At 39.4% G+C, this 27528-nt stretch overlaps 2 protein-coding genes across 3 annotated transcripts in view; one reads left to right on the top strand and one right to left on the bottom strand.

Annotated features, from left to right (window-relative positions):
• The window catches only part of GSTCD (glutathione S-transferase C-terminal domain containing), a 131835-nt gene extending 104839 nt beyond the window's left edge, over positions 1–26996 (bottom strand). Inside the window, exons 1-5 of one of the 2 annotated variants that reach the window (XM_046655618.1) lie at positions 26850–26996; positions 18301–18741; positions 17292–17759; positions 12112–12363; positions 7898–7991 (exon numbers count right to left, since the gene is read on the bottom strand). In XM_046655618.1, the coding sequence (XP_046511574.1) occupies positions 7898–7991; positions 12112–12363; positions 17292–17759; positions 18301–18720 (1234 nt within the window). In that variant the 5' untranslated portion in view covers positions 18721–18741; positions 26850–26996. The remainder of the gene's footprint in view (positions 1–7897; positions 7992–12111; positions 12364–17291; positions 17760–18300; positions 18742–26849) is intronic. The other variant, XM_046655619.1, reaches the window with a different exon arrangement.
• Positions 26997–27049: 53 nt separating this feature from the next.
• INTS12 (integrator complex subunit 12) overlaps positions 27050–27528 on the top strand; it is a 28393-nt gene continuing 27914 nt past the window's right edge. The window contains exon 1 of the mRNA XM_046655621.1: positions 27050–27148. The gene's annotated coding sequence lies outside the window, so the exon portion shown is untranslated. The remainder of the gene's footprint in view (positions 27149–27528) is intronic.

The raw sequence follows: 27528 nt of genomic DNA, 5'->3' as shown, positions 1-27528 counted from the left end.
CAGTCCAGTAAAGATTATAACATGGTACATTACTTTTATTTTTTAATTAAAAAATTCACCTAATGGCTACTCATTAAAACTGACATAAAAAATTTCTACAATCAGCATCACCTCTCTTGATTACCAAGTATAATCATTATTCTATAAAACACTAACATTTGTACATAAGGAATGTATAATACTATAACAACCTGAAGAACTTGCCTAGTAAAATTTTACCTACCTCTGCCAGTTTCAATTACTTCTATTACTCTAGCTGACTTGTCTAACTCTCTACTAGAAAAAATGAATTGAACACATGGTCTGCTCTACATCATTCACATCCATTCGCATGCGATGTCTCTCTGTCTCCATCTCGGCCTCTACACCTGTATATATTAGTGTCTGGCACTCAATCAAAAGACCATCACCTAACCAATAACAAACTTGTTCTTTGAGGCCTTGTTATATTTTAGACCATTTAATATAAATTCTGTCTATATTTATATATACTCTCTTTTAGAGGCTTTTAGTTTCAGATTAAAGTGCAGTTTAAACAAAGATTGTATTACTTCTGGTAAAGCACCAAAATGCTTGTTGAGAACCTTACTCTTGAAAGAAGAGAAAACAGTTATAAATGTGTACAATTCTGAGTCAAATATGGTCAGGTTTTGGATTTCACAGCTAAGTATAACTTATAGAAATGAAAAACATTTATGTTAGGGAATTTTTTCCCAGAAAAGTGAACAAAAAAACCCCCTTTGATCTCATTCTTTTGGTGTACTTTTAGTATTTAAATGCCAAAAGGTTCAAAATGTAACAGCCTTTATAACCTAAAGCTATTCAATATAAACAAAAACATGTTGGGGAGAATATATCCTTATGTTGTCTCTCACTGGAGAATAATTTTTTTCAAAGTAAGACAACAAATACGTTAATTTTGAATCTTGTCTAGTGTGGTGGAAAATATAAGAATCTAAAACTAATATGTCAGGAGAAAAATTTTGTGCAACTGTTATTTTTATTTAGATTACCAAGATACTTCTATTCCACTTATATTTGTTAGTATAATTGGCTTAAAGTAGAAGTTTTCATAGTTACCAAATGTTTCAGAGATACGCACAAGCTCTTACATGGGATGTATTCCATACTAAAAGCGGAAAAATAATGTTCTAGATTCTGAAGAAAAATTTTAGAAAGCTTTAATCTTGTTGTTTTTATTTTGGTGGCAAAAGTTTGAAATCAAAGCAGTCAATGCATGTGCTATCTCAGTTTCCAAGGGGAATACTTCAAAGAGCGGTCCCCAAGCAGAAGCGGCGTTAGCTGGATGCTTCTTAGAAATGCAATTCTAGGACCCCATCTCAAACCTGTTCTATTGAATCATGACTATCTCTCCAATCACAGTAGCTATACAGGAAGTCTTGGGGTAGGTCCCAGCAATCTGTTTTAACAAGTCATCCAAATGATTCTCATGGATGTCCTAGTTTGAAAAGCAATGGTTTAGGAGAATGGAACTTCCTCACATCTGCCTAGAAGCCCTAAAACAAACTTTATGTTTCAGATTCCTCAAAGGAGGGCACTACTTATACTGTAGGTGAGACAATTCTTTCTTATGGTGAACTTTTAGCATCTGTGGCCTTCTGGCATGAATAGCAATAAATGATGCTATTTACCATGTCCCACAGGGTTGGTAAGAACTTGTGAAGAATCACTCACGGGGAAAGGCTCCATTTAGTCCTTCCATTCTTCTCCTTGGATCCAACCCTCTCCAAAGACCTGACACACTCTTCCCTTGCTTGCCGAATCACCTCTGCTCGAAGAAGAAAGGAAGGGCAACCCATTGGTTCTAGATGCAGACAGTGAAGGGGTGGGGGTGAGGAAACAGAGGCCAGTCTTTACTAGTCATAGCAGGTATCACCATCTTATTTTTTTTCTTAATGTCAAGGATCAACTCATTCTTTTCAACTCCAAATATGTTATAGAAAATAAATGGGAGGGCTGGCCCTGCGGCCAAGCAGTTAAGTTTGCGTGCTCTGCTTCAGTGGCCCAGGGTTTCACCAGTTCCAATTCTGGGTGCAGACATGGCATGGCTCATCAGGCCATGCTGAGATTGCGTCCCAGACAGCACAACCAGAAGGACCTACAACCAGAGTATACAACTACGTACTGGAGGCCTTTGAGGAGTGAAAGAAAAAAAAAGAAGATTGACAAGAGATGTTAGCTCAGGCGCCAATCTTTAAGGAAAAAAAGAAAAGGAATGGGAAAAAACTGGATATTTACGTAAGTGATCCTTATCAGGATAAGCTTTTAAATATAAAATCTTAGTCATCTATACTTGCCATACATAAAGGTTGATAAAAAGGAATATCTTACTACTAAGAGAGAATAATCTGCCACTAGGATTAAAAAATTGTATATTCGCTTAGAACCATAAATTCAATCAGTCATTTACATAAAAGGAGCTAGACTTTACCAGTTTGTAACCCTTGTTCTAAGAATTCATACATGACTAAGGCAAGCAAATGAAATCTCCTAGGTTTAAAGCCCTCTAGAAGGAGAAACCTTACTATCTCCTTCTAGTAAAACTGTGCCATGAAAATTTTTTCTTTTATCTCAACCGATAAGCATACACTCTAAACTGGGTGACAGGGGTGAGGTTGAATGGGTGGTGATATTCAAGGTTTTATGCACTACCCCCATATCAGTCTCCCTAGGAGATGGTGCTCTCATGTAGCTCAAAAGAAAAACCAAGGCCTCAAGTACACCTAACTGGACCATATTTCTAAGACAGTGGAACTTTGAATATGAGAATGAAAGAGATTATAACTGGAACAACACCTAAGAACTATCTTCTTGTTGCCTTTATCTTCAACAAAGTCATGCTTCTGACTCTCTTCCTTCCCATATGACTGGTATGGTTATTCATAGGAGTAACCGGTAATATAGGAACCTAAAGCCTACAAAAATCAGCTAAAACCCACTGGAGAACAGAGAGGGCACAGGGAAACACTGCATGGAGTGAGTGGCTTAGGGCAGCTCTATTCTAGGTCTCAAGGCAAAAGACTATATCCATTCCCTCCCTCACAGTCAGAGGGCAAAGATGCAGAGGGCAAGAACAGAGGTGCCGCTGGACTGAACAAAAGGAAGAGTCCTCGGCTCACACAGTGTTGATCGGAGTTCATCAAAGTAGGAAAGCACTTACTTGAAGGTGAATAGGAACAGAGAGCACACAGCTGCCTGAATCTTCTCAGTGCAGTAGGATGCTGTTGGTTGAATATTTTCTATCAGGGAATGCAACTAACACTACCTTAAACCTTCCATTCCTCATTTTTTATAATTCTTCTTATATAGAACCATCTCATTAGATGCATGAGAATTTCACCATATACCCTCAAAGATGAAAACAACTGCAACAATCTGGAATTCAACTCAGTAGGTGTATTTTTCAGAGGTATGGGCACAGCAATTCTGAAATTACTGTCATATAGTGTAGGACTGAACAAAGGCGCAAACACATAGGTGATGGGAGCTATGATTTTTACTGTTAGCAAAGGTAGATACAGATACTGAATTCAGAAGAACTACAAAGAATCTTGTGGTGTTGGATTGGAATTAGAGCTATCAGTATAAACTCATGGTTTTCAATATATACATAGGTAACAGACACATAGGTAGATACAGCAGTAGATACTGATGTGTGTGTACACACATGTGTGTATACGCACATCTATTCCCTCATACATCTGTCATACGCCAAGTGCCCAAATCTGTTTCTAAACACTATTCCTAAAAGGAACCAGGGCTTCTTGCAGAAACAGCTGATTTTAGGGCTGGGGCAGGGAAATGACCAAATGAGCCCATATATTTTGTTATGCCAGAAATTTAGGAAGTAGTCATAAAATGTCTGGTCATTTCCAAAGGATCAGAGCCAGCTTGAAGAGACTCACAATCTGGGACAACGTGAGCACTGAAATAATAGTGACAGTGATGGATCATAACTTACGCAATAAGATAAAAATTCAGCATCAATACTCACAATAAATAAGCATTTGAATAGGAAAAACTTTCTTACAGTAGAGTGGAAACTGATAAATATAGAAAGACGATGGAGCTGAAGAAAATCACCATTTTGCAAATATCACAGGCAAGAAACAACAAATGAATGTAAACTAGTGAGTGAAACTTTGAAAAGAAATAAGCTATTATGTAGTCACAAATTATTTCCCCACAAACTATCTATTAATTCAATAGAGCAAAATAGTAACATGACAGTAGAGCCACGTCGCAGACACCACCTTAAGCAAATGGTTAAAGTCAGCATCCCTAGGCCCAAGCTGACGTAACGTGCCTCCTGATGCAACGCACTGAGAAGGACAAGGCTTCATGTCTGTGGTCCTCCTGCAAAAAATGTTCTACTTAAATCTAATCAGGAGGAAACAGATAAATCCAAATCGAGAGAGATGCTACAAAAAACTGGCCTGACTGCTTCAAAAAAGTCCATGTTCTGAAAGACAAAGAAAGGCTGAGAGAGTGTTCCACATCGATGGAAACTAAAGAGACCCGGCAGTCAAACGTAACCCAACTGATTGGACCACAGATTAATAACTGTATGCACTGAATTAAATACCCTGCTTTGACCATTGGACTACGGCTACATAAGAAAATGCTCTTGTTCTTAAAGGAGATAGTTAAGTTTTTAGAACTAAGGCAGCATGATGTCTGCAACTTATTCCTAAACAGTCCATAAAAAACACAATGATAACAACAACAATAATAAGGATGTAAATTAAATGTTCAGTTCTCTTTCTTCAAACTAAATAATCTCAATTGTTTTAGCCTCCTAAGTCTATAAGAGATAAAAGAATTCAAAACATTGCGAGGTTTATGTAGAAATTTAATAAGTTAAAAAAGGATCCATAGCCTCAGTTTGGTTCAACTCAATACAAAGTGGCTGAGAGTCCATCTACAAGGCCTCACACTCAAGAGTCCGACACTGGACAAGGGGAACATGCACTTGAACAATTACACTACAGGTGCCAAAAAGGAAGTGTAAGAAAGTACTAAAGCAATGTTGAGGGGGTGGGTAACTCTGACTAGTGTTCTAGTATTATTTAACATTTACTATTTACTAGGCACTGTACTAAGCGCTTTACATGTTCATTCACTGAAGGCACCAACAATCTCATAAGGTCAGTACTATTATTACCCTATTCTAGAGATAAGTAATTGAGGCACAGAGAAGTTGAGAGTCTGGCCATAGGTAACTTAGTGAGTTAGCAGCCGAGGCTTCACATCAGGCAGGCTGACTCCACAGCCCATACAGCAGGCTTAATGAAGGGAGCAGTGTTTGCGTTATCCTTAAAAGATGGGTATAATTTCAACAGAAGGGGAAGTAGGAGGAAGAATAGTCCAGACTGGAGGAAAAAAAAGTGAAGGCATGGAGATAGTAAGCACAGGCTGTATAAGGAAATGGAAAAGTTCAGGGAAGGGTATGTAAGGTGTGGCGAGAGGAACAGATAAGAGCAGAGAGTGGAAGATTAGACAGGCTAAGACATACAGTAGACTCCATCACGAGGATTAATACAGCCTTTCCTAGTCAAGAGGATAATTCTTATAATATGCACCACCATCTTGATGGTGGATGGTGCAGTCTTGATGGTGGTAACTTAGTGGATTCAGAATAAGGAGTTAGTCTTTGCAATATCTAAACGAACCAAGTACCAATAAAATCTTATTACAATTCAGTCTCTCCTAAAAGGCAGTACCAGAACACGAATCATGAGAACACTCCACACCCTTATGCATAATAATTTCATTTCACAAAGATTCTACTACCATGCGATATTGAAATTGCTAGAATTGAAAACAGAAAGTTTAAAATGCCACAATTCTGCCTTAGTTTAACAAAGACTACAAACTTTTCAAGAAACAGTGAGTGAAATGTGAGCAAACCATGTAGCTCTGCTGTTATACATAACTCCTTAACTGTCATATTTATGAAATTCATGAAAACAAGGTGATCCAATTCAAGGGATATAATGAGGAAGATATTCCTCGAACGCTGTGAGATACGCACTTCTAACCCGTAAAACGACCAGACGCAAATGCTTAATGTCAGATCTCTCAGTTGGGAGCAGAAGTAACTACTGCTCAATTAATAAGTGAAAATACTATTTTGGCCTGAGAGTAAATTAATTATGGATGAAGCATAACATGTGGAACTAAAAAACTCCGTAAACATTTCTTGATAAATATAAATATTAATGAAAACTCGATTTTTATTTATTAAACTATAGTTTTAACCTGTTCGAAATGTACACTAAAACTGAAGAGTATACAAAAAATCCAATTGCAAATACAATAAAAACATTTAAATTTTTCAAAATTTCAGAAAATATTTAAAATTAAAACATTAACAAATTCATTAGTGACCATCTTTCATATATTTAATTAAAGACCAAAAAAAAAAATTTCATTTTTATAAAATATCTTTCAGGCAGGGTTCTTAACTGCCCAACTTAATCTTCTTCCATTCTGGAAGAATCCTAAATTATCCTCTTGATTGACAGAATAGAATAGAACAGGAAGAATCAGCGAAGACGAGAGTACCAAAAAGGAAGGCAAGCGATTTCAAAGAGTTTTGGAAATAAGAAGTTATACCCGGCTTAGTATAAAACTAAAGAATAGATGAACAATTAAAGATATGGAACATCAAGCTATAAAAAAAGTTCTCCACCTAAAAACATCTAAAATGGTATTTAAAATTCAACAGTCATCCTTTACATGTCTAAATGGATTTCTGAGAGTAAGGAAAATCCATAGGGCCTTAAAAAGGAGAAAAGAAGCTGAAAAGCAGTTAATAAGCCTGAAATGACACCACAGCTGCCGGAAGGGTATCTGCTAATAATAGAGATCTTGGGTTTAACAGCAAGACAAAGAAGAGAGGCTAGTCCTTGATCCCTCACACGGAGGAGAGCTGGAACTAATACCACTATCTGCATGCAGAAAACTCAAAAAGCTATACTCCCTATGAAAAGATACATTAAAACAAAAAGTCCTACTCTACAGCAAAGGAAGATGATAGAAGGTGACTGGTTTGTTCAAACCTCGGCTCCAGGCAGAAAGGCTGTCGGATCTCAAGCTGAAAGACTGATGTTCAATGGCCTCAAGTTCTAGCACTTTGAGATGCTGGCAGAAGCAAACATAGATCCTTTCCACGGGAATCACTCCTAACCCAGGCCCCACAAGATTCACAGATTTAGGTAGCCCCAAAATGAATTCACAATCTAAAATTACAAAAATAACAGGAAAATAAGACACCAGGAGGGAAGTCAACAGAAAAAACAAACAGCAGAACTAGATCCTTACGGACATCAGTTATTAGAAACAACAAATACGGAATACAAAATAACCATCTTTAAAAAATTATAAAAGGAGGAAACTGAAACAAGCAAGGAAAAGGTTATTATCAAACAAAATATAACTTCTAACAATGAAAAATATAATTATTTAACTAAAAAGATAACTATGAAAATATTTTTTCAAACAATAGGGGGAAATGACTATGGACTGGTTATTAGAAGATCAAGGAATTTTTGTTAATTTTTATTAGGTGTGATAATCACATGGTGATTATTTAAGATGTCAATATTTTTTAGATGTATGTACTATAGTGTCACATTATTTGGAATGTGCTTCAAGGTACTTCAGCAAAGAAAAAAGGCAACAGATGAAGCAAATGTAGGAACGTGTGGAAAATACGAGTAACCTGTATACATAAAATTTTTATAATGAAAACTCAATGGATAATATAATCAAAATATTACATACAGCCAAAGAGAGAAACAGAGAACTGGAAGACGGATCTGAAGAGGGTATCCAGGTAATGAGTAAGATTTCAAGGAGAAAAAATACTCACCTTCTTTTGGGCTCACTGCTGCAGGAAGTCTATTCCAGTCAAGTGTCCAAGTAGGGCAAGGGTGGGGAGAAAACATCACTTCGATGCCCTTTTCCTAGAAAAGGAAAGAGGCCCTTTCCAAAATGAATGAATTAATAAAGTCCTGTTACATTGCAGAAGGCCAAATTTCTATTTTCTATACTGGTGAGGAGGAAGATAAATGTTAACAATCATCGGGCATTCCTCAACATATTTAGTTGCACAAGAAACATGATATGTTGAGTTTTTGACAGCACAGCTACTTTTCTATTATTTTTTATACTGAGATGATAAAAAGTAATGCTATTTTTAAATACTACCTGAAACTACACAGAAGTAATAAGCTACCTAGAAATATACTAGGCATCAAAGAGAAAAGTCACCTGAGGATAAGAGTTTTATTGAAAACAATCCACATAATCAAAAGCTGACTCCACACATGTCCATCAAGGTCTGTCTTTACACATGAGGACTGCCACAGCCCAGGAGGCACACACAGAGGACCAGACAGCCCGCTTCAACATGCACCCAAACCTCATCCACACCAGGCTTTCACAAGGGCCTGCACTGTCTCTAGAAAAGGGTGCCTTTGTTTTAACCAAATGGTTCCCAACATTTTCAAAAATTATGACTTTTCAACACATAAAAACCTTCCCCATGTTACGAGTTGCACATTTATTTATTTGATCTCCAGACAGAGGCATGGCTCGCACTTGGATTCCCAGATCCCTTCCAATCACATTCTTTGTTTACAGCCCACGGGACAAACATCCACGGTTCAGGTGTTTTTATCTTTAGGAATAGCCTATTCAAAAGAAAAACCCCTGAGAATCTATCATTAACCCCTCGTATCAGTTAGTTCATGAGGTTAGTTTCCATTATGAAAACCAGCTGAACACAGTCCCAAAGGAAATAGCATAAAGATTTTTGTGTTGGGGCAGAGACATATCTACAGGCAAAGATGTCGAATGCTGTTACTCGCATCCAGAAAGATGCACACCTCTCTCTGACATCATCTACCTCTCTGCCTCCCTTATTTTAGCCTAGCTAGACTGAACTTCTTGCTGTTCTTCATTCCACCAAACTCATCCCTATCTTAGGGTCTTTTTAAAAACACAACTTTATTGAGATATAATTTATCTGCCATAAAATTTACCCACTTAAAGCATATAATTCAATGGTTTTTAGAATATTCATGGTTGTGCAACCATTGCCACTATCTAATTTGACAACATTTTTATCCCCTTGAAAAGATGCCCCATACCCATTAGCAGACACTGTCCACTCTCCCCTCAGCTCCCTGCCCTAGACAACTACTGATCTACTTTCTGTCTCCATCCATTTGCTCAGAGTCTTTTTGCAGCTTGACCCTCTACTATCTAGACACTCCTCCAAATCGTCAAATGTCCATTCAGCTTATCTGCTCAATGTCTTCCCCTTGTCAGACAAGCCTTCCTTACCACCCTGTCTAAAAGGGATCCGACCTCCATCACCTCCACCCCTCATCCCACAGTATTTTTTTTACAGCACTTATCACTATCTAATGTGCTACACATTTACTTATGTTTTCTCTTTATTTACTGCCCCCCAAATCTAAGCTCTATGAGGGCAGTCCAATTTGTCCTTCATGTATTCAACATTCAGAACAATGTCTGGGGTTCAGGAGACACATGGACATTTTTTTAACAGCTGAATGAATAAATAAATTTAAAACCTCTGGAGAATAAGGGAAATTTTGGAGGCAAGATTGTGCCAAAGAAAACAGAAGAGAAAAATAGGTGAGATGTGAGTATTCCTAAGAAAAACTTTCCTATTTTACACATCCACTTAGCACCAATTTCATCTGTCCTCATGTAATTGGCAGAAAATACTGTGATTATATAGAAATGAAAAGTTACAGTATAAACAAAGTTAATACATTAACATAATATATTAATGATATAAGATTTGTTGTCTTTCAAAATATTTATCAATAGAGAAATTCACTAGTCAGTGGCAAAAACAATGCCCTGTTAAAAAGGAAAATTATTGTATCTAATATATACTATCAAGTTAAATTAAATGAAAATTGAGATTTGAACTTATTTTCAGACTTGAACATTGCTTTTTAAAAAAATTGTGGATGTAATGTGCCAGTCAACTTCATACAATCATAAGCTTTAAAATCAGAAGTCAATCACACGGAACGTCTAGCACACTCTCCTAACTTATAAATGGAGAGATCAAGATCCTTCGCTTCAATGACTTACTGAAGGCAACGTTAGCTTAGCTACAAAGCTGGGAGTAGAACCCAGCACCCAGTCCCTAGCATAGTGTTCCCACCGACTGTTCCCAAGCCAGCGACTGAGAGTGGCAGAGAGGCTAAGGTGGACCCATTCCTGAAAAATGTGGAACTCTCTGACAGATGACTCCAGCTCAAGGATTCTCCACTGGCTTGTCAAAACTTCCCTAGAGCTGCACTGAAGCCAAAGACTTTTCTGGCCCAAACTTCCTTCCCTTCCTGTCTCAAGCACAGGGGTCAAACCAGCATCACGGCCTAAGGCTCTCCCAGCCTCCTCTGGCTCCCTCCCCATGTCCCTCACAGTTGTTTCCCTCAGTAGACCTCTTGCACACCTAACTCCATCTTGGGGTCTGCTTCTTGGAAGACATAACATAACCCATTAAATTTAAAAATTCAGGATTCTTCTATATCTTTTATATTATTACAAAAGGGTTTATTTTTACATTACTTACTTTTTCCAAATTTGAATTTTAGTTATTTTTCTTTGTTCATAAATATTTTTAAATGTATATATGCAAATGTCTTTCCTAATGTTATTTTATTGCTGGAAAAGTAGAGGTAGAAAAATCTGAATTACCAATCTTTCCTGCAAGACCGCACAAGTGTGAATTACAAGCACAGATTTCTGGTTTGTTGAAATTTTAAAAATTAGTATTTGATACAAAGCAGATTACTCTCCTGATTATTTAAAAACACTCAGGAGATGAACGAGAGGTCCCTGCACAATTAACCATCTGATCAGACACATCAGACTCTGGACGTGCTTCGGTATCTTCCAAAATCAGCTATCTCATCCCGTTTCACTGTTTCCTCACTTGGCTGACAAGGCTGAGCTGAAGAGCTGAGGGGTGGTATTACTACTAACACCTTGTTCTTTTCTAAATCAGCAAACTTGCTGTTAAGTATAGAACTCAAATGCTTCCTAAGCCAAGTAGGAAAATACAATGAATAGTTTTCCAGTATAACTCAGATGAATAGCCCAAATTACTTTATGAATTCTCTATTCAAATAAATCTTCAAAGAGTCTAAAAGCAAAACATTTTTGTAGATTGTTTTGAATGGTAGAGGAAAGAAAGCCTGTTGGTGAAAATTTTTACAATTAGTACTATTAGAAACAAATTATGCTGCAAAGAGAGAAAAATAAATCATAAAAAAGCATTAAAATCAAAGAATAATGAAAATTCAAACAATTAAAAAATCTTAAAATTTAGACAAAACTCTGGGAAATAAATTGAGATATTCATCTTCATATTTCTTTAATTTAAATCATCATCTCAAAATTAAAGAACTGAGACCAAATCTTTGAAACAGAAAAACATCAGGTTAAAAGAATAAACCTGACTAGATGTAATATGACTTTGGTGTCTTGAATATAAAAACAAAGTTTTTCGGTGTCAGCCTGGTGGCATAATGGTTAAGTTCGCATGCTCTGCTTTGGCGGCCTGGGGTTCGCCGGTTCAGATCCCAGGTATGGACATACACACCACTTATCAAGCCACACTGTGGTGGCATCCCACATAAAACAGAGGAAGACGGGCACAGATGTTAGCTCAACAACAATCTTCCTCAGCAAAAGGAGGAAGGATTGGCGGGGGATGTTAGTTCATGGCTAATCTTCCTCAAAAAAAAAAAGTTTTGAGAAAAATACTTTTTAAAAATACATATTCTGACTTATTTGGCTCCAAAGACACATAATGCTAAAAGTTTTCAATTTACTATATTTCACTTAAATGCAAAAGACTAGCAGAAATATTAATTGGTCAAGAGTGATATAAGATAGCTAAGAATAAAATTTATGAATAAAATTTATAACAAAAACAATGTCAACAAATGATTACAAGTCGGGGTGGAACGTTTGGGAACATTATCACATGGAATTTTTCAAAGCAAATTTTAACGAAAACAATTTAAGTACCATTAACTTGGTCATAGTGGGTCTTGGGCCTCCTATAAACGAAGGGTCGCTGTGCTCCTCTGCTCCTGCGGCCTCGCTGAATTTTGGATGCTGTTCGCTGGAGGTGGTCGGCAACTCTGGTAAGTGGAGAAACTGGATCCCACAGCGGGAAGCTGCTGTTTTCACCCCTGGCACCTCCTGAACCCTCTGGTACCAGGCGGCCAGCAGCGGAAATTCTACCAGCCTTTCAGAAAGCTTCTTGCAGATAACTACCTGAACAGGAAAAGAACAAAGCCCATTACTACACATCTGTGTTTGTTTATAACAGCTACATTGAAGCAACTTTACATAGCATAAAATTCACACAGTTTAAGCATGCAGTTCAAACATGAGTTTTAGTAATTTATACAGCCGTGCGACTACCACCATCCTCCAAGTCCTAGTACTCTTACATCACACCAGAAAGGCCGCCCCTGGCCACCTGCAGTCAACCTTTGCCCCCTGTCAGCTGCACATCGCCACGGGCCTGCTTTCCATGTGCACCATTTTGCCTTTCCTAGAATTTCATGTAAACGGAACCATAAAATATGTCTGCCTTTTTTCACTTAGCTTCATGTTTTTTGAGATTTATCCATGTAGTTGCATTCATCAGCAGTTTCTTTTTATTGTAATGCAGCCCTTAAAGTAAGGCTCTAATTTATCCAAATCAGAAAAATTTGAAACCATTACTCCTGATGCAAATTAATATTTTTTGTTTTCTCTTGATCACATGCTTTCTTCCTATCACTACCACCAAACTTCAATTTTTTAAAAAATTAGAATGTTCTTGCTGCTCTGCAAGGCACTGAATGTTGTTTCCACAGAAACAGTTAAAATGTCATAAACAGACTATGACTTATGATTATGAACAGATAGGTAAGTAAAAAGGTCAAGGCACAGAAACCTCTACAAACATATCTAGCAATACTCAGTAATCAAAGCAGGAGCCAGAAAGGATAGAAATTAATGAAAAATTCACACGTCTATATATTTTACTCTATTTTAACTGAACTTTAAGGTTAAATAAGCACAAGTAATTGATTATAAGGGCAGGGTGGTGTCTAACTCTCTTTGTCCACTGCAAGCACTTCAAACACCGCCTGGAAAAAATGCTTGCTCTGCTGAGTTAGTGAACAAATGACCAGGGAACCATTTATTCCTTCAAAAAATAATCCTCTAAATTAGCATTTTCCGAACCATGGTTTATGACCCATTAGGAGGTTGTGAAATCAATGTAGATTTTTTAAAAAATGAAATAAAATAGAAAATATTAGAGTACACAGCATGTAGTCAGGTGTGTTATTTTATATGTATTTATAAGTTTTTAAATATATAATATAAACATATATTTGTCTGCTCAATCACCTTGTAGAATGAATTATTTGCTGTGAAATTAAAAAGTTTGAAAAACACTGTCTAAATGGTACTCTGGGAGTCTAAAAATTTATAATTCTCACCAAAATTCTTAATTGCCTGGAGACAGATTATGTGCTAAGGGAATTTTGCTTAAGCCATGATAAATTAAATACAAAATGTCCTCATTTCCTCACCGTCCTTACTCTCCTGGGCAGTGATTTTACTCTTATCTGTTAGATGCACATGGCATCTGTCCTTCCTTTTGGAAATAAGCTGTGATTAAGTAACAATAATTTATGTTTGAAAGAAACTGAAGAGTTTTACTCTTCATGACAGGTGATCCCAGTTACTCAACACGCCAGGCTGCTCTGCTAATATCCAGACAGCTTGGGAGGTACCAAACTACATTCACCACACTCAAGAAGGTATACTTAAGGAAGTGGCTAATGAAAACTGTGTGAGAAGAAAGCTAAATCTGTTCCTTAGAAATGATCTGAAAAGAAAAAAGTTACCTGGCTGATAAGATCAAAACGGTAATAAATATCACAGCGTTACTTAGGGACAGGAAAATAAGAGAATTCTTTCTCAAAGCAATGGTAAAAAATTACTGCTCCCAAGAACACAAAATAAAACCCTTGTGGCTTTGTGGTTAATTCTAATAGAGGACAGAAAAACTTGTCTAAATCAAAAGAGAAGCAAGATATACATTTACCCACAAGGTCCCCTCCTCTGCATTACTTTCCAATCACTTATTATATAAAATATTTTGTCCTTATTTTATATCATTTCCTTAGTCACATCTACTTTCAAAAACATGTCATAACTAACAAAGTTTACTGAGCAGTGCAAACAGGGTAAAACATAGTAACAACTTATATCAATGGAAATAGCATCCCAGTTCTGTATCATTTAAATATATATTAGAACTGGTGGGTTAAAACGGAAACCTTCAGGAGCTAAGGCATAGGAGAGGACATGGAAGCTATAAACCAACCACTCAAGTGGCATCCATGGCTTTTGCCAGATGCCAGCCAAGAGTGAGAGTTCCATTTTATTCCCAACTTTATGTCAATGAGGACAATGAAAAAGGCATTTGATATAGGTGTTTTTGCTCAAAACTCAATTTCCACAATGATTTTACTTTAGCAGTAAGTATCATACTTCTAAAAACTCAATTCGAAGCCGCAGAAATTAAACTGTAGAATATTAAATCATAAGTGTTCAAGTTAGAAAAAGACTTCAAAAATGGCACCTTCCCTGTCTCACAGGAGCAGAGTCATCCATCAAAGTGCACCTGTTCACGAGCAGCAACTTACAAGTGACGACCCAGCTGGCTGGTGTCAGGGAGCAGCAGGACAGTGCTGGGGCGGCCATTCACTGCTATTTCTCCCAGCTGCTGCTATACTACACACTGAAGAGTCTAGCAAACGAAGGACAATCATGAGAAGAGTGCATTTTAGTATATTCCTGTTTAATCTATTTCTAAAACTTTCCAGAGGAGAGGGTTTGTCAGGCACCTGCGTGAAGAAGTGCTGGGCCCTCAGGCGTTGACTCTGCAGAGGAAGAGAAGCTTGGAGCAGGTGCAGACAACTCCTCCCCACTCTAGCCGCTATTGTTTTGCACCTTTGGCTTTTTTTTGTTCAGCAGAACTGGGATTTTCCCGAACTCTTCCAATTTTGACCTCTGGTATTCCAAAACTGGACTTAGCAAACTTGACTGCTCTTTTATATTCTAGGTTCAGCTCTATGTTTCTGATCCAAACTCAGTAACTTGACCGTCATTCCTGATCTTGGACTGGATTCTGACTCTGATCACTTGGACTGCCACTCCATCACCTGGATGTGCACCAATGCAAGCATAAGGGCTTGGCATCATGGCCGCTATTTGAACCTAAAAGACTGCTTCTTAACCCAAGACAACTTAACGTAGGAAAATAAATATAACAGAAATAACATCAAGGTTTTGGCAAAGAAAATTAATTTCTGAAAGAAAATGTGCAGATCCAGGAAAAATACAAAGAAAGGAAAATATTTTGAGAATGAGTTTACATATTAATGTCAAAAGAGAAGCATTTAATCATAGAATATATAGACTAGAAAAGGCTGAGTGTACACATTTTCTCCTATTCTAAACAAAGTGCCTTGGTGAATTCTGTAGGTTTACTTAGTAGTGGTCAGTTAGATGTCCAACCTGGGTGGAGAGGAGAGAAGTCCTCTCAGTTAGGAATACTTTAACCTCAACTGACACTAATCAGGTAAATAGGATTTAAATTAAGCTAAATCAAATGCAAGCTAGCTGAAGACAGCTGTCTGGATAAAGATCTAAAAGTCACCTTCACGGAGGTGAGTCCAATTTTCTATATTGTGTTGAGTTTGAAGGCAAATACTGGTCTTGTCTATCACCTTTTTCCCCTCTCTTTGCAGCACTCACATTTAAATACATATTACTTGCTTACTTGTTCTTTTCCATCTTCCCCTATTTTGTATTAACTGCATGAGGGCTGGGATCTTACCTGTCTTGTTCGTCACTGCATTCCTAGTGCCTACAACAGAGCCTGGCACACACCGTAGGCTTTCAATAAATTTCTCAAATGAATGAATTAATGGTTGTGCCACTTTGACTCAATTCTTATGAAATTAGAAACACACACAGTCATCTAAGACCAAGAAGCCATGAACACCAACAGCATTTCCTAACATGTATCTAGAAACTGCTTGAACAGCTGGAGTTGGTGATAAAGGGAAGGATGCAGGGATAAGAGAATTTAGAAATCATCTGTCCAGGAGAAAAAAAAACCGATGTTTTCTCCCCACCTAGCTCCGTGGACAAGGTGAATACACATGACATTTAAAATACTAAACAATATCTAAACAATTCCTGGATCTCTCTCTTTTTCACATCCTTTAATTCGGAAGTTATTTTGGTTTCCAATCTTCGTTTGTTTCCATTTTGAAGAAAGGAGAAATGATCTTTAAGAAAATGCCAAGTGACTGACAACCTAACTTATCAGAGAAGCACCAGCCTCCAAATATGCAGATTTTCATTAGAAGTCTTTTCTCCTCTGTCAATAGAGATACCCGAAGTGTTGGCGACAGAGAATGAGAACGAAATCTGACATCTGACTTCTTAGTAGGGGAAAAGGTGAAATGCTTCAAAGCAAGAAAAATGCAGCTCTTGAAAACCAACTGGAAAGCTGCAAAGAGTGGAGTTCCCCATTCACTCTGATGCTATTTGCACCTGTTCTTTCTCCTCCGCATGGCGGGGGGAGGAGGGAATATATGTCTCTATCCCCCACAAGGAAAGGAAATCTCCCAAGTAACCTTATGGAGAACAGAGAAGCAGACAGATGAGGATAAAATGTTTCTGATTTGATAATACCTAACAACGAAATTAGTATTTTAAGTGACTTCTTAATTATAAAATATAGCTGACAAGATTTTTTAGTGTTTTAACACTTGGACCTCTAATATTAGAAGGTATTCACAATAGTAATTTGAAATTACTAATTATAACAATTGCTACATTTTATCGACTGAAGATTAAAGATCATAATAATCACTAACGTTTATGGAGAGCTTACTGTGTGCCAACACTGTTCACCACACTTCACACAAACTGTCCTCTATCCCACACTGACCTTACGAGATAGTACTATTATTACCTCTAATCTGCAGAGCAGAAAATGGAGACAGACGTTAACAACTTGCCCAAGAGCAGAACGACAGCAAGAAGCGGAACTGGGATTCAACCTCAGCACTTCCATGCACTGAAACTTTGAGTGACTGCCCACTCCAGACGGTCCTTACCAAAAAGTGATGGACGCAGGGCAGGAGCACAAGGTCTGCCAAGGTGAAGTACAGGCCCTCTGCAAACACGTGCTCCAGGGGCGGAAGGGCACAGGCGCCTGCCCGTCTTATGTGAGCAGGCTCCCTGTTGAGAGCAGCTGGGTGCTCCTGCACCGTGAGCTTTGAGAAGGCCACTTGCAGCTCCAGGCTCTGGGATGAAGGATCCTGGTCCTCAGATGTTTCCTGTATATGGGCCTGGCTCTTCACTTTCTCCTGGGCAAGCGTAGGCCCCACTCCAGCAGCTTTCTGCTGCTTCAGCTTCTGCCGACGGAGTTTGTCATCGTTGTGCACTCTAACAGGCTCGCTGAGCTTTTTCTCTAGCTGTAGTATTTCTGTAGGGATAGCTGGGTGCTGGTCACAAGATTCTTTGAGAAAATTCTCAATAGATAAAGGGATGGTAAGTTCACATAGCCTGGTCCACTGACTAACCTACAAAACAAGAAATATCAGGAATCTTTACTTTCAACATCACTTGAAGAACATTAACTTTCTATTGGGAAATAAGGGCGGGTTAGAAAACTTAAGTCTTGAGCTAACCTATCCCTGGCCTGTCTCTGGACACATGCTCTCCTCCTGCGTGCTCCTGCTCAATCTGTCCTCACTACCCAAAGCCTGGAGGGCACACGCCCCGTGAAGCAGAAGGCTTCCCCAAGCTCTGCCGCCTGAGCTCCTGTGCACATGTGAAAGTGCCCTTTAAAACCTCAATGGAAACCAAGTGAAAGATAAAAAGAAGCCGTTGGCTAAAAATAATGCCTCCGGACCTCGCAAATTAAATGTTAAACTCTTACTTTTCAATACTGCACTGAAACATTGGCACACGTGAGGGGCTACTTAACTAGTACTTCACCGGTTACTGCAGGGTTTCCAAGTAAATGAAACGTTAGTTTCCAGCAGAAAGTTAACATAAATGTTCAAATGAATGTGTTATCACCATCTGGCTTTAACAACAGGAGAGAGACACCAAACTTACTTCAGCACAGGCCTTCAGGCACGTCTTCTTAAAACCCAGCAGCTCCAAGATCCCCTTCTTTGAGGGCTCTGCATCATATGCTCTCTGGACGATGTGTCTCAGCACAACAGCGAGCCCTGCTCTGCAGAAACTGTCTGGGCTTTCTACCACTGCAGGTAAACAGCAATTCTGGACTATCAGCGGAAGCTCTTGCCTGGAGATAATCTGGATTTCAACATGCTGGGACAGTACATTTTTAAGTAGCGAAGTATCTGCACTTTCTCCAGTGAGGACTAAGCAAACCTTAAAGATTTTGCAGTCACAGTATGATAACAAAAATAAAGTTACAGATGTGTGAAGAGGAAAGATACATCCTTCTATCTGGTGAGAAAAATCCAGGTATAGATATTCTTCTGTAAGATTTTTCTTAATGCCTTTCATTTTCTTCTTGCATTGGATCACCTGAAGCATAAATTGAAGTGGTTACAGGCCTTAGAACATAATTATTTAGAAGCTCAAAGACGAATATTTTAAAAGCCTGTCAAATTCAACAAGGTTTTGTTATAGGTAAGATTCTATAAGATTTGTTCCTGGACTGAATAAATGACTTCCAAAAGAAAGATTTCCACCCTGTGCAATTCACTAGTCTCAGGGGTGATTTTATAACAGCTCCTTTAAAATGAGGACACTTCAGGAGCTTTGCAATAGAACCCTCCCAATCAAGTACTTTAGGGTCTCATTAGAGGTGAGAAAAAGATGAATGAAATGGGAAATAAGAAGCAAGATACCTAGAGTTCTCTGGGGATAAGAGCCCTGTGAAGATCTGATAACGGTGGTCCTCCCACACTGCTTCTGTTTTGTGACTCCACAATATAATAACTGGGGGGATATATTCATTCATTCATGAGAAATGGATTCTCCTTAAATAAGTAGGTTTTGATATGTGATGAGCTATGCATGCTCAATCACAGTAAGAAAAATATTTGAATTTCCCCTTAAGTTAGATGCTGATAGCTGAGGTATCCCAAAGTTAACATGTTCAAAATCAAGTTCCTTTTTCTCCCCCAGCCCCCAAACTTGCTCCTCAGTATCTTTCCCATCTGTTAAGGGAACACCATCCTTCTGGCTGCTCAGGCCAAAAACCTGGGGAGTCATTCGTAATTCCTCTTTTCTTTCACACCTCCATAACCAGTCCATTAAGAATGTATTTTGACTCTACCTTCAATATCTATCTAGAATCTGACCGTTTCCAACCATCTCTGCTGCTTCCACTGTGATGCAAGGCACCATCACCTCTCTCCCGAATTACAGCAACTGCCTCCTAACTGCTTGCCATCCTACCTCCCCCTCTAGTCTATTTTCAACACAGCAGCCAAAGTGACCCGTCAAAAATGAAAACCATGTCACCACTCACCACCCTCCAGTGTCTTCCCATCCTATTCAGAGAAAAGGCAAGGTTCCTACAATGGCCTACAAAAATCTCTTTGACCTAATCCTCTTATGTCTCCCAGTTCGTCTCATCAACTGTCCCCATGGCTCACTGCTCCAGCCAAAGCGGCTCGTTATTCCTCTAGACACTAGGTCCATCCCAGCGCAGGGCTCTGCACCAGACGTTTCCAGTGCCTAGAACCCTCCCTCACCTCCTGCCCACGTCAGCCTCTCACTGAGATCTTCCCTGGCTGCTGTACTCAAATTGCCAGCCCCAAGCACACCCTCCCCCAAGAATGCTTTCTTTCTCACTCCTTCTATGTTTTTCTTCACAGCACTTATCACTAATGTAACACGTTATATATTTATTTTGTCTCCAACTAAAATGTTCCGTGAGAGTAGAACTTTTATTTTATTCACTGCTGTGCCTAAGCAGGGCTTGCTATATACGTATATGTACATGTAATCAAGAAGTATTTGTGGAATGAATGCATGGATGAATATATACACTTGTTATTTTAAAGATGCAAACATACACAATTCTGAGGTCAAATTATTGATAGGCATTTTCAAGTCATAATCCTTAAGACTTCTGTCAACTATCATAACTTTTTGTTTGATTTATACGTTTCCTGGGTCTAAATTCCTCACATTCTAATCTATAAATCACAATTCCAAAACTGACACTAGATGGCACTCTTTAAAAGCACTCACCACAGAAGTGGATAATAGAAGATGGTATTTTCGAGGAAAAATTATTATAAAAGCCTTTAAAAAGTACACATTCTACTCTTTCAAGTGTATTTGAAATATTAGTTTACCCTGAATTTTAGGAAACTTTCAATATACTAAATTTCCCTTAATATTCTAAATTTCTTAATTTTTTTAGAATCAAAAGCAAAATAGGCAAATACTCTTTAAGCTTCTTGGTCCTCAAATTTATTAAAGAGCTAATTATAACAAAGGGGAATACTTAGTACTGTCTTAGAAAACCTCTTGATAATGCAAATAATCTACTGTTCTATTTTATATTTCTTTTATTAAAACATAACATCTGCATCATGGTTTGTTACTTGTTTAAAAGATTATCTAGGGAAAAATTATTTCACGCAATTGAAGAAAAACAACTTTTTAACCCATGGAAACCATTTTCTCCCTGAGCTTAATTACCCTTTTGAGGGTTTTCTTGGGCACCTGGAGCTGATTTTAAAACATTAAAGGGTGCTTATTAAAGCTCACAGGCAAAAGAAACCAAAATTTTCTAGGAAATTGATAGTCTCTTTGAGGAGTTTGCCCTGTAAATCTATTGCTGAACAATTCACCAATCCTCAGAACCCTTTCCTGACAGTGGGGGACTATAAAGAAAATCCCTAAGTGCTTCAGGAGGCAGATCTGAGAGAAAACAGCATCCATTTCCTCACTTGCCCAGCAGTCTAAGAAACAGTAATTATGAGACTAGTCCTAACATTTTTTTAAAAAAACACTGAAAACAATGTCATGCTACTTTATAGCATTTAATTTAATGTAGAAATATTTAAAAAAATTCAGGTACATGTATTTTACCACTTTTCAACACATATAAGAACCTTGAGAATAGGCTTTACATATTCTAGAAATTCTTCTCTCTGTGAGCACTTAATAAATGCTACACGTCAACAAAGAAGAACAGCAACAACCTGCCCACGGAGATACCTAAAAATTAATGATACGGCTGAGAGAAAATACAAAGTACTGTTGATTCTTAACATAATTTATTTTTTTCAATATATATGTTGGTTTTTCTGGGAGATTAAAAATGCTACTTAATGATCTTGGAGTTAAAAAAAATTTCCTCTCCCTGGGCAATTTCTCCCCAGTAAGCATTAATATAGTTTCTAAAATAAATATTAAGTATTAACAAACCTGTACAAATTTGATACTGTTTTTGGCTTGTACTGTCTTTCTTGACAGAGTAGAACACAGTTTTTCCTTAAACTTTGTAAACACCATAGAAAAGAAACCCCTTTATTCTTCTCTGTTTCTACCTAGGGAATTCCTGAGTCCATTAATTTTACGTCATGAGCTTTACAAAGGTAGGTGCTGTACAATTGCCTTCTGGGTCTCCAGGGCTCCTGCGGCACAGCTCGTGTGGCTCCATGTAACACTCCTGCCAAGCACAGAAAAGGTGTCACTTGCTCCTTCTTGGCTTTGACAGGTGCCACACTGCAACTGCTCCTGAAATGGAGTGAGAGAGCAGCAGACACAACCACAAACTCAGCACAGGGCTGATGGAGTGTGCATCTCTTCCCTGGACAGGCCAGTCTGCTTGGGATTGTTGCAGAGGGAATAAAGAGGAAAAAGAACATCTCTAAGCTTTGGTTTCACACTTGAGAATCTTCAAAGATATTTGTAAATGACTGCAGTTGCAGGTTTAATACTTTAGGCAATGACCTTACTGCATTCTCGTTCTAATCAATATATCTCAGTGTCGATAAGTTGAAACATTTCACATATGAAAAGGAAATGAGTTTTATACATCTTTTCTTATCTAAAACACTTTAATAATTCACTCCATGCATATGTATATATAAAGAGAGAAAAAAAGAAGAAACATACAATAAACATTGAAAATAAGCATACTTCTCCAGAAACTGGAAAAAGTTTGAAAGTTTGTGCTCAAAATTTAAGTCTGGATCTATGGCAACTAAATATTACATAATAGATAAAAAGATAAGTTACATATTAGTTGATAAAGACCAAAAAGTACATAACTGCAACAAAATATTGATCAGTTAATTTGTTTTTTTGAATAAGAAATTATCACTGTGCCTGAAATTTGATAAGAGCTTAATAAATGTTACATGAATAAAGAATACAATTCTAAATAATGTTATGTACATTTTATTGTCGACCCACTATGTGCTAAGCAGAGAACTTCTATACATTACTTCCAATCCTCACAATCCTTAACAGTACATTTGACTTCCATTACATGGATGAGAACTGTACACCAATCCAAAAGTATTAATTGAATCTCTAAAGGGATCTTATTTGAAAACATTCAGAAATGGGTATTTTTCTGATATAAATAGCACTATTTTATAAACTTAGAATTTCATAAATTGAAGCATATTGCAATTTTATTGCAACAATTTCACCAAAGTAAAAATCATCAGAAACTATTTTATTCTAAGCACTTGTGCTGGTCTCAGTAGTCCTTGACAAAAGCCTCAGTTCTAAAGGCAGGCTACCGACAACTCTCAGCCTGGATTAAGTTCTTGACGGCTCCTTCCTGATTCCCTTCGTTGCATTCTCCCCAGACCTCTTAGCACCTGTGGCTCAGTGCTTTGCCCTATTCTCAATCTACACTCACTCCTTTGATTGCTGGGTTTCAAATTTTTGGTCATGCCACACAATAAGAAATAAATTTTATAATGTAACATCGTACACTAAATAAAACTGAAACAAAAGAATCACAAAGAAATATCCTACTACAGGGACTATATCTGATATGTTTTACTCTGTGCTTCTTTCTTATTTTTTACTGCCAGTTAGTACTCACTAGATTGATCTCACGATCCATTAATGGGCCACAACTCTGCCATCTAACGGCACTGTTCTAGTTGTCCTCCAATGCCACAGGTTTAAATACCACCTATGACTCTAGTCACCTCAGCTACACCCTTTTCCCTGAACTTCAGGACATCTATGCCCTACTTGACATCTCCACTTGGGCATGTTTCTAAACCTGTTCCTTTGCGTTGAGTGGCACCCTTCTTGGTAAAATGGCAGCGCCATTCAACGAGATGCTCAGGCCCATAACTGAAGTCTCACTCAACTCCTTTCTCTCTCTCATAACCTACTATTTTTACCTTTGAGATAAATGAGAAATCCAACTTCTTAGTACCTCCACACTGTCACCTTAACCCAAGCCATCATCAACCCTTAAAAGAGTACTGCAAAAGCCTATTAACTATTTTCCTACACTCTCCATACAACAGTCCATTCTCCAACAATGGTCAGAGTGATCCTTTAAAAACATAAATCAGATAAAAAAACATAAATAAAAACACAAATCATAAATCCTCTGCTCACAACCATTCAGTGGCTCCCCAGAACACTAGAACAAAATCCACATTTCCTATCACAGCCTACAGGGCCTGATGTGATCCTAGTTACCCTTCTTTTCTGACCCTATCTCCTGCCCCTCCTCCCTCTTGCTCACTCCTCTCCAGACAGTCCTCCTTGCTGCTCTGGGAGGATGCCAGGAACACTTCCACTTGAGAATTTTTCTACTTGCTATTCCCTCTGCCTCCAAGACATCCACATGGCTTGCTCCTTCATTTCACTGAGGTCTCTGAATATTAGTTCCGAGCGGCCTCTCCTGACCACCTGCATTGAAAAAAGCACTCTCATCACTCCCCAGCCCCTATCCTGCTTTCTTCTGCTTTATAGCACTTACCACCCGACGTTACATCTCCAATGCTTAACAGCACTGGAATTTTAGTCCAAGGAATGAATAATGCAAGCAGATGAATGAGTAACAGTAATCGCTGTAATGAGAATACTACTGAGAACTTTAGTCTTGGTACACCATGAGCCTCATTCTTCTTGACATCATTCTTTCTCTTCCAAATGAAAAAATCTATTTTAAGAGTCAACTACATATAAATTAAAATGAAGAAAGAAGAGCACCTCTGTGAGCTGAAATGGAAAAAGTATAACTAGAATCCATCCAGATGTGTAGGTAAAGGAAGCACAGAAGTTTTCATGTATATTGATATTCAGACAAGAGAGCTGGGAACCAAACTAGACTCTACATAGTTACTTAGCAAGTAGAACATTTATACACCAAAAAATACAAGGTAATGAACAAGATCTGGAGCTCACTAACTGGGTCCAAATACTGGTTCTGATATTTAGTACCAATGTAAAACTTTTCTGTGCTTAGTTTCCTCACTTTTAAAATGGAGACAATAACAACAGTAATTTCTGTGTAGTATGTGGTGAGAAGTGAACAATGTCTATCACATAAGCAAGGCCCGAAAGAAACAGAAGCTAACATTTTTCATTTATAACGTATTCTAAAATTCTTTATCCATTGACACTATTAAAGAACACAAATTTTGATGGGCAAGCCTCAAATAATGTTTATATTCCCAAACTTCTCAGGAAAGGTAAGGGCTTCCTGTTGAATTGAAAAGGTTCTCCCCCAAAATATTGAAAAAAATCTGTTTGTTACTGAGGCTGAAAGCCAGGGAGTCACAAAATAGTAGAATAGAAATATGATACCTTAAGTCCATTGGCATATTAACCACTTACATTGTACAAAGTAGTTCAACGGTTTACAAGTATGAAAAAATTACACTTATTTTTCTTAAAGATTAAAATTTAAATTTAAACTCACTTAAATTTCCTACTACAACAAATGTTCAACATTACCAATATTAGAACTTAGCTTCTGTTTTATACACTTCACAAAATAACACTATTTGGTTGTAAATCTCACCCTATTTCCTTACAATAATATATATTTTTAAAAAATGCTTGCCTTACAGTTAGATAGTAGCTAATTACCTTAGATATTAAAGGTTAAAAAAGGAAAGAAAAAATTAAGGTGTTTCAGTGTTCATTACGTCATGTAACGGGATATATATAGCTAGGTCCTAGAGGACAAAATCCTATAATTAAAATTAGCTGTTTTCTTATCTGGTCAATTAGTGGGGGAAAAAATGTTTAAAAGTAAAAAAAGCTTACTGTAACCTTAGCCATAAGGGAAGTATATGTCTTCTCTCTGGAGAGTCAGGGAGGACTCTGTTGCCATGGAGCCATGATGCTTGCAGCTAAGCCTGACCTCATAATTGACAGGGACCCACAGCAGGAAAAGCTCACATTAGAAACTCAGCAAGCCTGAAAGAAGATTACTGAATCCTCACAGCAAACAACAGCTTATGACCTAAATGGTTTAATCCTTGCATTCCAAGTGTGAATCCTAACAGAATTCAGTAGGCTACTTGGAATACTTGAAGATAAAAAAAACACACACTAAGGAACTGTGTAGACTACAGATGTTTTAGTTGACTGGCCTCAGAATTTAAGCTTTGAGGTCTGTTAAACTGTTGCTGTTAGAAAGGCCGATTGGATACTGAGCGTTTATTCTTATTTCAAGTCACAGGTGATACAAAAGCTACAAAGTAAACACAGGTTTAAATTTAAAAAGCAACCTTGATGTGTCCCCTACTACAGAAGTTCAAATTTGAGCTTTGTTTGAAGCAGGCAAGTGCAATAAAAGTGTCAAAAAAACAACGGATAAACCAATTCTCAAATATCATTGATTCTTTCACAGACTTATTGTTGAAGTGAGACCTCTTAAAATGATGCCTTCAGCTATAACCCAAACAATGAATATGCTTAAGACAATTCCCTCAGTAGCATATACTCCCTACCAGGGATTAAGAAAAAACTCACATAACTTAACGTTTGATTTATTAAATATGACAGCAAATCATTCAGTTGTATTTATAGCAAAAAAATTATTTTCCCAATATTTAAATGACCATCGTTGCCTGTTTAAAACAGCCACCTCAACTAGTTCTTGCCAGCTTTTGCACTTTCTCCTTTAAACACTGCTTCCATAGACAAGTTTAGAAAAAGCAGGAGTACCCTACCTTCCTGATCAATAATTCAGCACAAGACAGGATTGAGTGCTGGCCCTTTCCTGACAGCCAAGGACTTAGGGCAAGGAACGGGCGTCAAGGACAGAGGGGAGTCAGCAAAGCCCAGGCAAGGCAGAGCCGGGAGGGAGGCAGGGGTCAGGACAGGTTTCCGAAGCCGGAGCCAGCCCAGGCAGGCTAGACTCAAGCTGGTGGCAGGTGCAGCGCCGCCCGGCGAGGAGGCCACGCGGCGCTCGGGGACGGAGACGTGCCGCCCGCCCGCCCGCCTCAGGGACCGGGACCTGCCTGCCCGCCCGTCCGCTCCGGGGACCGAGACCCTCCCCGATCGCCCGCCCGGTCGCTCGCTCCGGGGACCCGGACCCTCCCCGACCGCGCGCCCGCTCGCTCCGGGGACCGGGACCCTCCCCGACCGCCCGCCCCGGGGACCGAGACTCTCCCCGCCAGCCGCGGACGCGGACACGCAGCGCACCGATGCCCGGCACTCTTTACCTGGTCGCGGCGGCCCCGCCCGGCGCGGGCCTCCGACGCGGGCCCCTGAGTCTCGGCCCGCGGGGCCGCTCGCCGCCAGCCAAGCCTCTGGAGGGACGCCGGGCCACGGACTGGGAGCCGGCGCACCGCTCTTCGTTCATAATCCGGCGCACTGGAAGAAGAAAGTGCGTCACTTCCTCCCGCCGCGCACCCACAGGCGCTCCGCCACGCCCCGCCGCCGGAACCTTTGTGCTGCGGCTGTAGGCCGGCGGCGGCCCGGCCGGTTCCGGGGAGCCGGGGGAGCTGGCGGCGGCGGGGCGGTGAGTGCCGGGGCCGCGCGACGGGCGGGCTGCGAGGCTCGGAGGCTGGGGTGCGGCGACCGGGGTGTCTGTGGGGAGCACGGAGAGGCGGACGGACCAGAGCCGCCGTGGGCGCCCGGCGCGGGCCCGCAGGGGGCGGGGCGGGGCTGGAGGAAGCCCGAGTTCGCGCGGGAACGTCCGGGTGGGGCGGGAGCGCGGCAGACCCCTGAGGCCCGAGGGACTGGCGCGCCAGCTCCGTCCGCGCGCGGTGTGCACGCGGGTGGCACGAGCCCTCGCCCCGGCTCCGCGCCGCGTGAGGCAGGGAGGCCCGCAGGCGGGGGCCCGCAAGGCCGTCCTGCAGAGCCGGGCCGTGGGCGCTGCGGGTGCCGTGTGGATGTCGG

This window comes from Equus quagga, chromosome 3 (assembly GCF_021613505.1).
Source record: "Equus quagga isolate Etosha38 chromosome 3, UCLA_HA_Equagga_1.0, whole genome shotgun sequence".
Lineage (NCBI taxonomy): Eukaryota > Metazoa > Chordata > Mammalia > Perissodactyla > Equidae > Equus > Equus quagga.
This window is presented reverse-complemented; position numbering and strand designations above follow the sequence as displayed.